At 30.8% G+C, this 14,850-nt stretch overlaps 7 protein-coding genes and 1 non-coding gene across 9 annotated transcripts; 2 read left to right on the top strand and 6 right to left on the bottom strand.

Annotated features, from left to right (window-relative positions):
* Positions 1 to 19: 19 nt before the first annotated feature.
* On the bottom strand, positions 20 to 2,044 carry VNE69_06128 (trehalose 6-phosphate phosphatase; the record flags this gene model as incomplete). Its single annotated transcript, XM_065473882.1, has 1 exon — positions 20 to 2,044. One exon carries the CDS (start codon positions 2,042 to 2,044, stop codon positions 20 to 22), a length of 2,025 nt encoding a protein of 674 aa, XP_065329954.1.
* A 114-nt stretch (positions 2,045 to 2,158) lies between these two features.
* On the top strand, positions 2,159 to 2,231 carry VNE69_06903. Its single transcript has one exon. It is a non-coding gene; the product is annotated as a tRNA-Asn (tRNA).
* Positions 2,232 to 2,398: 167 nt separating this feature from the next.
* Positions 2,399 to 2,725, bottom strand: VNE69_06127 (SOSS complex subunit; the record flags this gene model as incomplete). The annotated part of the gene is made up of 1 exon (XM_065473881.1): positions 2,399 to 2,725. The coding sequence occupies one exon, from the start codon at positions 2,723 to 2,725 to the stop codon at positions 2,399 to 2,401; it is 327 nt and encodes a 108-aa protein (XP_065329953.1).
* A 126-nt stretch (positions 2,726 to 2,851) lies between these two features.
* VNE69_06126 (putative Ran-binding protein) lies at positions 2,852 to 5,029 on the bottom strand (the record flags this gene model as incomplete). The annotated part of the gene is made up of 1 exon (XM_065473880.1): positions 2,852 to 5,029. One exon carries the CDS (start codon positions 5,027 to 5,029, stop codon positions 2,852 to 2,854), a length of 2,178 nt encoding a protein of 725 aa, XP_065329952.1.
* Positions 5,030 to 6,737: 1,708 nt separating this feature from the next.
* On the bottom strand, positions 6,738 to 7,532 carry VNE69_06125 (uncharacterized protein; the record flags this gene model as incomplete). 2 transcript variants are annotated; one of them, XM_065473879.1, is made up of 2 exons in its annotated part: positions 6,844 to 6,873; positions 6,954 to 7,532. In XM_065473879.1, 2 exons carry the CDS (start codon positions 7,530 to 7,532, stop codon positions 6,844 to 6,846), a joined length of 609 nt encoding a protein of 202 aa, XP_065329951.1. The 2 variants fall into 2 exon arrangements, with proteins under 2 accessions (XP_065329950.1, XP_065329951.1); XM_065473878.1 differs by having other exon boundaries at positions 6,738 to 7,532.
* A 1,104-nt stretch (positions 7,533 to 8,636) lies between these two features.
* Positions 8,637 to 9,818, top strand: VNE69_06124 (solute carrier family 2, facilitated glucose transporter member 3; the record flags this gene model as incomplete). The annotated part of the gene is made up of 1 exon (XM_065473877.1): positions 8,637 to 9,818. The coding sequence occupies one exon, from the start codon at positions 8,637 to 8,639 to the stop codon at positions 9,816 to 9,818; it is 1,182 nt and encodes a 393-aa protein (XP_065329949.1).
* A 3,949-nt stretch (positions 9,819 to 13,767) lies between these two features.
* On the bottom strand, positions 13,768 to 14,292 carry VNE69_06123 (uncharacterized protein; the record flags this gene model as incomplete). Its single annotated transcript, XM_065473876.1, has 1 exon — positions 13,768 to 14,292. The coding sequence occupies one exon, from the start codon at positions 14,290 to 14,292 to the stop codon at positions 13,768 to 13,770; it is 525 nt and encodes a 174-aa protein (XP_065329948.1).
* Positions 14,293 to 14,362: 70 nt separating this feature from the next.
* On the bottom strand, positions 14,363 to 14,794 carry VNE69_06122 (ubiquitin-conjugating enzyme E2; the record flags this gene model as incomplete). Its single annotated transcript, XM_065473875.1, has 1 exon — positions 14,363 to 14,794. The coding sequence occupies one exon, from the start codon at positions 14,792 to 14,794 to the stop codon at positions 14,363 to 14,365; it is 432 nt and encodes a 143-aa protein (XP_065329947.1).
* Positions 14,795 to 14,850: the final 56 nt, after the last annotated feature.

Here is a 14,850-nt window from a genome sequence, read left to right as displayed (position 1 = left end):
TTTAAACCTCTTTAATATTTTATATAAGATGTTTTAAAAAAGATACCATCTCATTAACATCTTTAACATAATATTCCGCTTTACTATTCTCACAATACCCCACTCTTATAGTCACTCCTTTACTCTCATCAAACATGTCTTCATCCGTCACATCATCCCCACAAATAATAAGATTCTCTTTATAATACTTAAATATATCATTTTTACTACCAACTTTATATTCAATAATCTTTTTACCCAATTTTATATACGGAGAAATTTTTATTAAATCCGTATACAACTTCTGTGCTTGTAAAGTTCCCAATATAGGATCACAATTCCTATAATGAAACACAAATCCATTACTCTTTATTTCAACAGAACTTCCAGGTGTTCGTTCTTTATAAAAATTTGCTATACGTAATTCTAACTCGAAATTTATATTTGAAGATAAAGTGGACCATTTCTCGTCTTTACGTGTAAAAGCGCAATGTTCTGAAAAGACTTCGAGTTCTTTTGGTATGAATTTGTCCATATCTTCTTTTTTTCTACCTGTTACTATGACGACTTTTATACGTTTATTGAGTTCTAAAAGTGTTTGTTTTGTATCTTCTGATAGATAACATTCGTCTGGTTTGTTTGTTAGAGGCACTAAAGTGCCATCATAATCGAGAATTATGGCTGAGAAATTGTCTAGTAATAAATCTTTTATATGTACTTGTGTAGGATTTGATTGTGTTGGTTCGACTACTCTAGAAGGATTAGTGTTTTCTTTTGATTCGTCAGTGTTTAAAATTATCTGTTTTTTAATTTTCATATTTTTATTTGGCAATTCTACTACTTGTTTTTTATATTCGATTTCTTCGTCTGACCTAATAAAATCCAATATCTTAGGTATATCATCATTAATATCACTTATTTTATATTCTTGATCGTCAATATAATGCAATTTCTTGTAAATTTCGTCTGCTACATTATCATAATCGTACACACTATTTTTTATAACATGTCTACCAAAATATTTCATATACTCATCTATCGATTTATAAAATCCGATTTGACATGAACTAACTACATGTAAAAATTCTTCATCTGTTTCTGGTGTCACAATTTCCACATCTGTTTTTAGTCGTAAATAATTTAAATAATTTAATACGTCCTGACCTATTTTTTTATTACTAATATTTAGTAAATATATTTTTAAATGTATATTATACTTATTAATAAACTTATCAAGACAAATTAAATGGTATAATGATTCGTATGGGACTAGTATAGTATTCTTTTCTAGTTGTATTTTACTATTTTGAATTTTATCGATAAAATTTTTATCTATACCTATTAATTGACAATTAATATTCGGTAATTTTTTACATTCAGGGAAATAAGTGTAAGATACAAATATCTCAAAATTTTTTATATCATTTTCACATTTAAAATGTAAACTTTTAACTTCCAAAATGTCATCTAATAAAAGTTTATAAAAGGGTATACATTTCCATAAATCATTAAAATTTTTTACTGTCAAAATAGTGTTTTTATATTCTTTCAAAACGTGTATAAAATTATAATCTTGTGCCCAAACCACATCTGTGTCATTAATAGTTCCTATTTCGTTTTTTACTTGTTCATTAAATTGACAATATTTTTTATATATTTCACTATGATTCAAATTTGAATGTATATAATTAAATGTGTCACTGTTTAAGATATCAGATATCATTGTACCGTATTCCCCTGGTGTATCAAATATAGGTATTATATTATTTTTTTTACACAATTTTTTTATATATTCGTGATCTGATTCCGTTATAGTCCAATCTGTTTCTAGTGCACCTACGTATATAAAATTTTGATTATAAATGTAATTTTCTATAAAACATCTTGGTTTTAGATATAATTTGATCTCGTCTGATGTTTTTTCGTATTGTACATCTATTTTTGAAGATTTATTAGCAGTATCAGAGGTTTTGAATTGTGTACCGAATAAAGCGGCATGAGAGTCCTTTTTATTGAGTCTTGATGCGTAATATATGAGATTTTTGTTTAGAATGTATGTAGTCATAAGGGTTTTAGATTTTTCTGGTTTTTATATTTTTTAATTAAGGAGAATAACCAATTAGATTTTTAAGGGCCCAATATGTGTTTCTGGTATATTGTTTAATATTTGAGTTCATAAGCTTCTGTGGCGCAATGGTTAGCGCGTTCGGCTGTTAACCGAAAGGTTGAGAGTTCGAGTCTCTCCAGGAGCGTAATTTTATATTGATTATGATATTTTCTTATCTCGTTCAATATTGACATTCTTTACAAATTGAAAAAAGTGGTGTGTGTGTCAAATATGTCATGTTTCCGTTTTGATACATTTGACATGTATAATACAAGTTTTAATATATTATTTATTATTTTACTTTATTTGTTTTTATATTAAATTCTTATGCTCTTCACTAAGTCTAAACTGCTTTTTGATTTCTCCTATTCTCCTTATATTTCCATTCCCGCTTTTGAATATTCGTTTTCTTTCTTTAAATAATGATACATACGCGTCTTCTATACATATAAGATCTCCTATCTCTAATAAGATATTCCATATTGACGCCTCAATAGACCCAGTTTCGTCTGCTACCAGGTATGTGTACACTTTGTCGTTGTCTTTGGTAGTATTTGTCTCTAGTAGTTTTATGACTATAAAATCCACATTTACATTTTTCATGGAAGTTTTTAAATCTTTGATTTTAGTAAATTTCATAAACGGGGATAATCCACGTAGGAAAAGCGAGAGAGAAAAGAAAAAGAAGAACAAAAAGAGGCCAATATTAAAAAGAAAAAAAGGTTTTAAAAATATAATATTATATATGGTTTATACTACTATATTTTATTGGGTTTCATTTCGTAAAATGTCATAAAATTCATCTTGTTCTTCAGGATCCTGAAACATTAAAAGCACAAGTTTCCCTCCTGGTGTCAAAAAGCCCACTCCCCCTCCTTTTCGGTATGCTCTAATATCAAAATTTATAAAGAAATCAAAGGGCACTGTCATAAGCCCCTCTCTTATAAAAAGAAGCCTGACTTCGTCAGTCTCATAAGCGTAAACTGTCCCAAGGCCGATCTTCTCCCATTTCTTATTAATGAATGTGTACAATGTGCAATTTGACTCGAAAATCAAGTCTCCGAGATCTTTTTCCTCTTCTTCTTTAATCTTTTCCTCTTCTTCTTTTATCTTTTCCTCTTCTTTTTTATACGTAGAAGTGAGGAATGCACACTCTTTTCTTACTACTTTTTTAGGCGCAGAGTTCGGGTCTATTTTGAAGATGTCATTGTCTTTGTTGTATAAATCGCTCCTCTCTTTTACTGTAATGTCAGAAGTGATAAGTGCACACACCTCTCTTTCTACTTTAGTGGTGGATGGGACTGTGTCCTTCTTGAAAATTCCATTATTTGAGTCAAACCAATCTTTCCTTTTATTTAGCAGATAAAAAGGGTCGTCTGAGGCAAGGGACTTGAAAGACTTCTCTTCTTCTTTTAGAGGCTCGGGAATACCTGAAGATTTATTTTTATTATCAATTTCCTTGGTATCTTCTGTCTCAAGACGAGGTCTTTTTACATCATCTGTGTCTTCTTTTGTAGATTCGTCTTTGCTTGTATTTGTTGATTTATCGCTCGTTTCATTTGCTTCGGGTTTACTTGTATTTGTAGATTCGTCTGTGTAAGTATTTGTTGATTCAACATTCTTATCTTCTGATTTCTCTTTGCTATTTGTTTCTTCGTCTGTGTCCTCTACTTCCTTATCATTTGATTCTTTTATACTCTCACTTGTAGGCTCGTCTTTACTCGTATTTGTTGATTCGTCTGTTTCGCTTTTTGTTTCTGTGCTTTTCCCATTTGACTCAGAGGTCTCTTCTTTTGATTCCTTACTTTTCTCGTTTGACTCAGATGTCTCTTTGTTTGAATTTGTGCTCTCTCCATTTGTTTCTGTGCTTTTTTCGTTTGTTTTTTCTTCATTTGATTCTATGCTTTTCTCATTTGTTTCTGAGCTTTCCTCGTTTGTTGATTCCTTGCCCTCGTCTTGTGACTTATCGCTTTCTTCTTGTGATTGGGTGCTTCTTTCATTTGATTCTCTTTTAATATCATTAGGGTTCTTCCCACCAGAACTTTCTTTTAATTCATCGCTCTCGCCTTTTGATTCTGTGTCTTCTTCATTTGACTCATCGCTTTCGTCTTCTGATTTTGTGTCTTCTTCGTTTGATTTTGTAGTCTCGCCCTTTAATTCTGTGCTTTTTTCTTTTGACTCTGTGCTCTCGCCTTCTGATTCTGTGTCTTCTTCATTTGACTCATCACTCTCACCTTCTGATTCTGTGCTTTTGCCTTTTGGTTCTTCTTCGCTGGTTTCTGTGCTCTCGTTTTTCAGCTCAGTGTCTTCTTCGTTTGTATTTGTGGTATCGCTCTTTGATTCTACGCTTTTCTCAACTGATTCTGTGCTCTTCTCTTTTGACTCGGCGCTCTTTTCTTTTATTTCTTCTTTCATATTCTTTGGCTTCTTCCTATTTGAATCGCCTTTAATATTCCTTACTTTCTTTTGTTTTTCATCCTTTATATTCTTGACACTCGCCTCTTCTATTTCGTCGCTTTCCTTTTCTTCTGATACGGTGGTTTTCTCTTTTGATTCAGTGCCTTCTTTGTTAATATCTTCCCTTTTTTCGTTTGACTCTTCTTTTGATTTTACTTCATTTGATTCTTCGCTCTTGTCTTTTGCCTTAGCGCTCGCTTGTTTTAAACTTCCTTTCATATTCTTTTTATTTGTTTTTTCGTTTTCTTCTTTTGACTCTTCGATCTCCTCTTTTGATTTTACTTCATTTGTTTCTGTTCTCTTTTCTTTTGATTCATCTATCTTATCCTTCATGTTCTTCTTATTTATTGCTTTCTTCTTGTTTGTTCTGCCTTTATTTTCATTTTGTTTGTTTTCTTCTATAATTTCCTCAGAGTCTGCCTTGTCATTTTCTATTGAAGTTTTCTTTGCTTTTCTCGGTCTACCGACTTGTTTCTTTTTTACCATTAAGGGTGAAATATTTCCAAGTTCATAAGTCTATTTCCTAATATAAATATTTAAGGATGAGTCTCCCAGGACAAGGATCTCATGTCTCTTGTAATTCAGTAAGACTTCTTGATTATTAAAAGGCAATCTTGATGATAATAAGCCTAGTCACAGATATAAATAAATACGTCATCGTCGACAAATAAAAGGCAGTCTATAGAGAGTCTGATAGATATAGGACTGCTCAAATAAAACTCTATATGATCTTAACTATAATAGTCAGGTAACAATCTACTTTATTTCTCCATTTTTAATATGATTAAAATCTCATGAAATGGTATATCTTACCCTTTGTTATTATTGAGATTAATACGTAATATTTTACTTTTCTTTTTTTTAAATAGAAAAATAAAGTAAAGTTTATTAAATTTAAGAATAATTAAAAATTATTTATAGCAAAATCTAAACTTTATTTCAAAATAAACTTCTACATGAAACATATTATTTATTTCCTTACTTTTATTCTGTAAGCCAGAAAAAGAAATAAGTTTTATATTAAATATAAGTTAAAATTCGAAAATGATAGGGGTCTTCGAGAGCCCAATGAGTGAATCTCAGAAGGAAGTCCTGGAACTGCCAGATGAGACTGTAAGCGTATCTTGTGAAAAGTAATTAATAAGCCGAATATTATACCCGAATAAATTATATATTAATTTTGAAAATGATAATTTTTAGGCATCAACCCAGAACAGAAAAATATAGGTTAAAAGTTAATTTGACTTAAAAAGCCTAACTAGGCCAACCAGACATGGGCTTGATACCTGGCACTAAGAAGTATTTGAGATAGCATGTAGATTCAGAAGGAACTAATAAAAGATGTTGTGAGTGTATCTTGTGAAAAGTAATTAATAAGTAAGATATTATACCTATACAAAATGATGTATATCCTACAGAAATAAACCCCTATGTAATCACTTGGGACTGTATATTGACTAAGTATCACAAATCTTATATCACAAGAATTGTTAAGAGCGTACATTCAGATGATCACGCCAAAGAGCATTTCTCTGGACTACCGAAGAAGATGTGGAAGAACTATAGAGCCGGAATCTGCCTACAAGCACGAGACACTAACGCGTAACCTATCCTTGTTAAATTAGAAGTATAAACTTTACTAAGCATGCCCTAATTAAATTTATTTATGATTTTGTATATCCTAATCACGGGTGAAGGAAAATCCAAAATATACAATTGATTGGAGGTATAAAGGCATTCAAGCTTGCCATCTAAAAATGAAATATCAATATGCCATTTTAGAGAAATAAAAGGTATAGTTTCTTTACACTCACTTAATGCGCTTATTTTCCTCTTATAGATTTGCTTGAAAAGGTATAGATCTTTGGGTTTTTTAATAAAATCTTTTATTAAAATATATCGGAGATATATTCGTAGATAAGAATAATTAAGATCTTATCTTAAATATACAACAACATACATAGTTTTTATAATCGCATGATACATAAGAAAATGACTATTAACTTATACAAATGCAGCACAATTAAAATCAAACATATTGAAAAATGCAGCATAACTGCAATAAAAAACCACACGTATGAGAAATCTGATCGCCTATAAGCAGGATATACCACATTAAAATAGTAAAATAAAATATATTTATAATAAATTCATTTATATATTGGAAAAATAATATATTTATATTTAACATTTTTTATTCACCTGGTTTTAAGTCACCTTTTTCTTCTGATGACTTATCGTCATTTCCAAATAGACTTGATGAACTTACAAAACTTCCCCAAAAGCTGGACTTGGTCTTCTCACCTTCCGATACAGGTGCAGTAGTGCCACTTCCGAATAAATTGGAAGTTTTGATTTCTTCTTCCGAGGCTGCAGCAGTATTTCCACTACCCAAAAGTTTAGAACTAACATTCTCTTCTTCCGAGGCTGCAGCAGTATTTCCACTACCCAAAAGTTTAGAACTAACATTCTCTTCTTCCGAGGCTGCTGCCGTATTTCCGCTTCCCAAAAGTTTAGAACTAACATTCTCTTCTTCCGAGGCTGCTGCCGTATTTCCACTTCCTAAAAGTTTAGCTTTCTCTTTATCATCTTCGCTTTTTGAAAAACTAATACCACACAAATTGGCCCTTTTGATCTCTTCTTCCGAAGCGGGCGCTGCATTGCCACATCCTAAAAGTTCAGACTTCTTTGATTCTCCAAATCCCATCAGGCTTGCCTTTTTCACACTTTCTTCTTGTGAAGGTTCAGTACCACCGCACAACTTCGATTTCATTCCTCCCAATTCATTCTCCTTAGTACTGTTTAACAATAATTCTTCGTTAATCCTATCTCCAGTAGGACAAGTATCATCTCTAAATGTTTGATCTTGTAGTTTTTGTGTAGTCGATCTACCAAACAAAAACGACCTATTTCTGTCTTCTTCACTAACACTACAAGTATTAGCTGATATATTCTTTAATATGAATAACAATGAAGATATTTTGTACATATTTAGACGAATTTTTTCTGTTTAAATAGTTTTATAAAAATTTTTATACCAATAAAAATACTATTAATCATAAGGGGTTAATGATTAAAAGACCTCCTTTTTTATGTAATTGGATTTATTCGAATAAAAAATGATAAAGCGGGAATTTACAATAAATTAACAGATATAAAACGTATATTTAGAAGTTTTTTGTGTATTATTTTTTTTTCGAATATAAATTAAGGAGGTGGGTAAATCAATAAATTTTTATCAGGTATAATTATTGGTTTACAGGTACTGATTCTTGAAATGAATCAATTTTGTACTTTCGTTTGTAAAAATGTTTTATTTCTTAAATGTGTTTTTTGTAAAAAATACGTTGAATTATTTTATAAAAAATGAGAAATTTAAAATTTTTATTGGTCTCTTATATTTGATTTCAAATTTTACAATTTTAAAAATCGACTCCATTTCCGATCTTAACTGGCTTTATGATTGTATTACTATTTCTTTCAATTATAGAATTTTAAATCGGACCGCACATTTGTTTTCATATTTATTACTGACACAGAAAACATCTTTGAATTTTTAAAGTCGTTTTACAATTAACTCGGCGTTTCATTTAGTAATAACATTGGGCATGACAGATGTCAAATAACGTTGATTGAATATTTGACAGGTTTTTTGAAAAGTTGTAAAATGAACAGTGTTTCATTTTTATTTTGATGTAATAAACTTAGTGATAAAAGAAATTTGCAAGTAAAAATCGCCTTAAACAAAATGTGAGTTTTTTATACATATTTCTCTTTGGATTCTTGATTGTTCTTACTACGCTAAAAAGGATTTATTTGGCAATATTTTACCTTTTAATTAAAAGGAACTTAATTAAAATATATAAATTTGATTATCTTGTAAATCCATCAATACTCCGAATTTGATACACAACATCATTTTAAAAAATATCTTTATTTATTTTCTATAAATTTAATTAATATTTCTATTTATTTCCTATCTAATCATCATTTTTATTTGTTTCTCTCCGTTTTATGACATCATTATTTAAACAAAAACATTTCGTCAATTTTTTAATTCATAAAAATAAAAAAAAAAATTTACCCCTTTTATATGAAAGAACAAATCAAAACATTTTTATATTCAACAACAGCTTCTTTTTCTTCTTTACTTTTCGGTTTACTCTTCACATCTGAACAAGTGTTATACCCAAAATTAGAAGAAAATTTTTCAACTTACAATCTCGCTATCTCATTTGACAATTACAAGAACATGTTTGCTTATTCAGTTTTCTTAGGTGCGTTTTTTATTAGTTGTTTGAATTATATTTTTACTGGTATTGATAGAAAAACAGTTTTAATTTTAAATAATATAACTTATTTAATAGCTTGTCTGTTGTCTTTAGTTTCTTCAGATATTTGTGTTTCACTATGTGCTAGACTTATAATTGGAATAGGAGCAGGTAATTCTTGTTGTATTGTGCCAAATTATCTGTTCAGTGTCACTAATGATGATAATAGAGGGTTTTATATGTCTTTTCATTCTATAGGTATAGTTTTCGGACTTGTACTAGGGAAATTGTTACAATATATCTATGGAACTGATGGTTGGAGATTTATTTATTTGTCTGTTACTTGTTTTATTGTAATTCATACTATCGCTTTATGTTTTATTAGAAATTGTCCTTATGTGACTAGTGAAAATGATCATACTACGATTACTGAGCTACTAAAAAATAAGAAGGCGAGGAAATCTGTGTTTTTATCTTTATGTTTTCATATTTCGCAACATGCTTGTGGTATAGAATTTTTTACTAATTTTTTAGAAGCTATTTTCGATAAATCTTCTAATATTGAATTACAAAGCGTGCTTACGCTCGCTTTTTCAGCTTTTGTATCAATTATTAGTTCACTTTTTATAGACAAAGTAGGTAGAAAAAAATTTATTATTATTAGTACGGTTATTATTATTTTTTGTACTTTATATATAAATTTCATAGATATGACTCCTCTTATTACTTATGTATACATGTTTGGTTATAATATAGGCATTGCTTCTATACCTTGGTTTATTACTAATGAGATTTTTGAGCCTAAATATGTTATGCCTGCTATGAGATTATCAATAGGCGCAAATTGGTTATCTGCTTTTTTCTTGTCTATACTAAGTTTTTATTTACATGATAAGATTGGTAATACTTTATTTTTACTTTATGGTGGTGTTATGACGATATTTTTGATGATAGTTATAGTATTTTTCAAAGAAACAAAAAACAGACCAATAGGATTTCAATAAGAAATTTAATAAAAGCTCGTTATTTATTGCAAATGTACATTGATTTATGTTTTAATATTGTATTTATATTGTCTGAATTTAATTTGCTTTTAAAAAAATGTATTTAGAATAATTTAGTTAGATTTTATATTGAAATTTTGTATATCTATAAAACATGTAAAAAAAAGTCAAAAAAACACACAATTCAATGGTGTATATATAAATTGTTGGGATAAAAACATGGGTTTATTTATTTTAAATTATTTAAAGAAACACGGTGTCAAATATATCAAAACAAGTACACTATATATTTGACACGTGTAGCACTTCCTACACTACCCCTCCTTTAAAAGTTTAACATGATTTCGACTCGCCGTAACTATTTTCCCACTGTCCAATAAAACTTTAAATGAATGAAATTTTTGTTCTACAACTACTCCTTTTTCTTCCCATTTAGGTTCTAGTTTTCCTCTTATAGGGAGAATTAAATAGTACCAGACTCTATCTCCTACCTTTATGGTGTCCTTATTATCAGCATTCTCTTTCCCACTTGTGTTATATTCACGTCTGTAGGCTTCTAAATTTTTAATGGCCTGTCTCTGATACTCTTCCTTTTCTTTTAAGGTCTTAATCCCTTCCTGAAGGTCCATATTATTAAGTGTCATTCCTGTGATAAGTTCTACTGGAGCGCAGCCTATAGCCCTATGGTAAGACTGCATATAGGCCTTGATCAACTTAGGAACGCATCTTGCCCAATCGAATTGCCCAAATTCCGTAATTTTCCTTAACTTAGAACCTATTGTTCTATTAAATCTCTCTACAAGCCCCGTGGTCGTAGGTTTATAGGGGGAACCATATTTCCAGATAAAGTTCTTAACCTTTGCATATTCATCACAAATTTTATTTTTGAACTCTTTGCCATTATCAGTTAGAATGACTTTCGGTACACCATGTTTCCTAACTATATGTTTATCAATCAAATGAACAACCGTATTCATATCCTTTGTATAAACCGGCACAACTTCTGCAATTTTTGAGAAATGGTCAATCATTGTCAATAAATACTTATATCCTTGCTCACTCTCCTTCAGAGGGCCTACCATGTCCAATTCCCAGATCTCTCCTAATTTATTAGCCACCACCGGTATAATATCCTTAAATTTTTTCTGTGGTTTTTCCTTTTGACAAACTTCACAATTTTCAATATAGTCTTCTATGTCTCTATTCATATGCTTCCATGAGTATTTTTGTCCGATATTATACTTCATGTTCTGTTTTGATCCATGACCTAATAAATCATGATAAAACCTCATTAATGCCAATGTTCTCTCTTTTTTAATAATTTTCTTTTGTACTAAATTTATTCGATAAACCTTCTCTTCCTCCTTTTTAAATTCTCTGCTTAGGTGATCTGTATGATTCGATGGTCCTGTTATATACACAATATCAAAGTCATATTCTTGTAAAATCAACGACCATCTAGCCAACCTGGCTTTAACATTTCCAGACTTGAACAGATATTTCAGAGCTTGATGATCAGTTTTTAATGTGAACTTGCCCAATAATAAATATTCTCTGAAGTGTTGGATGGATTTTATAACCGCCAATAGTTCTTGTTCCGTCGCGGAGTAATTCTTTTCTGTCTTCGAGTGTAAGTAGCTGTAATAAGAAACAATCTTTTCTTCCCCTCCAATTATTTGTGCCAATGTAGCACCACATCCCTCGTTCGATGCATCTGTAGTCAAAATGAACTTATCCCTTAAATTTGGGATAGTCAACAAGGCCGTTCTCTTCATGGCCTGTTTTACCTCTTCAATATCCTTACGATATTTAGCATTTTGTTCCACATTTTTCCAAAAACAATCTGCTTCCTCATCCTTGAGCCTGATTATGTCAAATAGTGGGCTAACCACCCTGTGACTGTTTTTTATGAATTTAGCACAATAATTATACAGTCCCAACAAAGATTGTAATTTCTTCTTACTTTTAGGAATGGGTAACTGTTGAATGCTCCTAACTCTTTCTTCGTCTACACCTATTCCCTCTTTTGATATTACATGACCTAAAATTTTTAATTCAGTCTTAAAAAATTCGCATTTATCCTTATTAAGTTTAAGCCCTACCGACTTGAGCTTTTCTAATACCATTTGAACATCTCTCTTATGATCTTCTCTAGTTTTACTATATATGAGTATATCATCCATGTATACTACAACAAACTTAAATAAAAATTCCCTTAATATGTTATTCATCACCCGCTGAAATGTAGCTGGGCCATTAACAAGTCCAAATGGCATTTTCATAAATTCAAATAAGCCTTCTCTACAGGCAAAAGCTGTCTTCTCAATATCACACGGCGCCATATCTATTTGGTGATAGCCCGATTCAGCGTCTAATTTAGTAAAATACGTTGCGCCCTCTAAAGCATTGATAAACTCTTCTACGCGGGGCATTGGATAAGCGTCTCTGATGGTCGCATCATTTAATCTTCTATAATCCACGCATAACCTATGATCTCCATTCTTTTTTGGGACTATAATTATCGGACTTCGCCATGCGCTTACACTTGGTCTAACTATTCCAAGTTTTAGATGCTCTTTCACTATTTGGGATGCAATATTCTCTTTTGCTCCACCCAACTTGTATAACTGAGATAGTATCGGGTTATCATCCTTTGTAATAATTTTATGATACCCTATGGCTTTCCCCCTTGCCAAATATCCAGATTCGATTTCCATTTTGTTGTTTCCAAATTTTAAATTTATCTTATACTTATCAAGTAACCCTTGTCCTATTATGCAGGGAATTGTGATATCCCTAGTAATAATGAATCTATCTTCGAAAATCATCCCTTCAATTTTAATATTGATTACTGTTTCCCCAATGATCTTTATTTTCGATCCATTGGCTGCCCTAAGCTGTTGTTTCGAACGATTAACAACGGTTTTCTTTGGCAAAAGCTCTGGCCTAATTAAATTTATATCGGCTCCTGTATCGATGAGCACTTTAAAATTGACTTCTGAATCATTTAATGACGCTTTCTTTAGCGTAGTTCTATTATCCTTTAATTTGGTAACGGAGTAATTGTAAATAAATTCCTTTGAATCTGTCTTCTTGGTTTCTCCTTCTTCTTTCTCTTGACCTTTCTTAGCTTCTCTTTTATTTCTACGGAAGCTATTGAATTTACACTTTGACACAATATGGTCTTTCTTTCCGCAAATAAAACACTTCATTTTAAAAGTCCTCTCGGGAGTCAAATTCTTTTTATCGTGATCCCTGAAGCTAGTCGCTTTGACATTCATATAACCTCCATGCAAAAATTCTGTATAACGTACCTCATCCATTGCGGTAACATTCCTTAAGGCCTTATATATGCACTCCCAAGATAATGAGTTCTTCTTGTTTATTAAAACCGCGTTTGCTAAATAATCTGGAATTCCTTTCAGTACAAAGGCAATCAATATGCCTTCTGGAACATTCCCTTTACGCGCCAATCCCGCCATCTTATCTAGATAGTTGGCGAGAGATCCACCATGATATTGAAGGGCGGAAAGTTTATCTAGACTCACTTTCATCGCCATGGGACCCACAAATCTTTCTTGGAACAAGGCTTTCAGTCTTTCAAGTGAAAGACCAATTGGCTGCGCTATTAGCCAATCCCTCGCCTCATCCTTTAACGATATTCTGAAAAGGAGTACAAGTTTACTCTCACTGTACTCCATCAGCCTCCCCACATCCTGCAAGTCCTCCAAGAACTGCTGTGGATCATCTTTCTCTTCATTTCTGAAAATGAGAAAGTTCCTGACGTTGTCGCCAAATTGTTGGGATAAAAACATGGGTTTATTTATTTTAAATTATTTAAAGAAACACGGTGTCAAATATTTCAAAACAAGTACACTATATATTTGACACGTGTAGCACTTCCTACATAAATAATATTACTTTTATTGGATATTATATTGTATAATATTTATTTTTGCTCTTTTAAAATTTTTACTAATTCATTTTCATTATCTCTTTCTTCTTTAAAAATCTCTGTAAAATAATATTCTGTAAGTTTTTTATTCCCATAACACATACTAAAAACCAAAGACATCGTATTTTTATATTTTTCAAAATTTAAAAAATCAAAAATTTTTAAAAGAAAAAAAATTTCTTGTATAATTGGCTTATGACGTACCATGTCACTTATCAAAATACACGAATTATTGTATAAATCGGGATTTTTTAAAAGATTTAGAATATCAGGAAATCTTGCTTGGATTTTTCTATTAAATAAAATGTCGTCTTTAGTAAAAATTACAGTTAATTCGTCGATGAGTTGATTTTTTTCGTCTGTAGACGACGAACTATGAATTGATTTTAGAGTGTCGTCTAAAGCGTAAACATGTGGATTAAGAATCATATCTAATGAGTCGTCATCATTATTTTCATCAGTAGTTTTTAGATCTTTGTTTTTATTTTCATTATTATTCTCTTCATATTTTTTTAACATTTTGAGGGTAAAAATTTTATTTTTTTTTTACATTTTTCTGAATTTTGGTTTATAATGATACATTCGTATATTATCTCTCACTAAGATATTCATATTTACTTCTATCCTTCCTAAACAATTGTCCCGCTGGCACATTAGCAGGACTTTTTATATTGGGATTTTCTAAAAGATGTTGCAGCCCGTTTAACACACTCATAACATTCATAGAGGGTTTCCATCTTGATGAAATTATATCAAGACACACATTTCCACCTGTGTAAACATTAGGATGATACACGGGATCTATAAATTTAACAGAGGGCGGGTTTATAGGATATTTAGTATCAAAAATTAAATGGACAGTGAAATATGAATCTTTATAAATATCTGTGTCTGGGCCAGGGAAGCCGCATTCCCAGACTGTGTGTTTAGACTTAGAAGGCGTAGGAATGGCGTAGAATAAATATTTCCTGTTTTTTCTTAAATTTTTTTGTTCAGTTAAAAGACGTTCGGCACTTTGCATTTTAAGGGGGAATAAAAACAAATATCATTAGAAAATATTTGATAGAATCTTCTTGG

This window comes from Vairimorpha necatrix, chromosome 6 (assembly GCF_036630325.1).
Source record: "Vairimorpha necatrix chromosome 6, complete sequence".
In the NCBI taxonomy this organism is placed as follows: Eukaryota; Fungi; Microsporidia; family Nosematidae; genus Vairimorpha; species Vairimorpha necatrix.
This window is presented reverse-complemented; position numbering and strand designations above follow the sequence as displayed.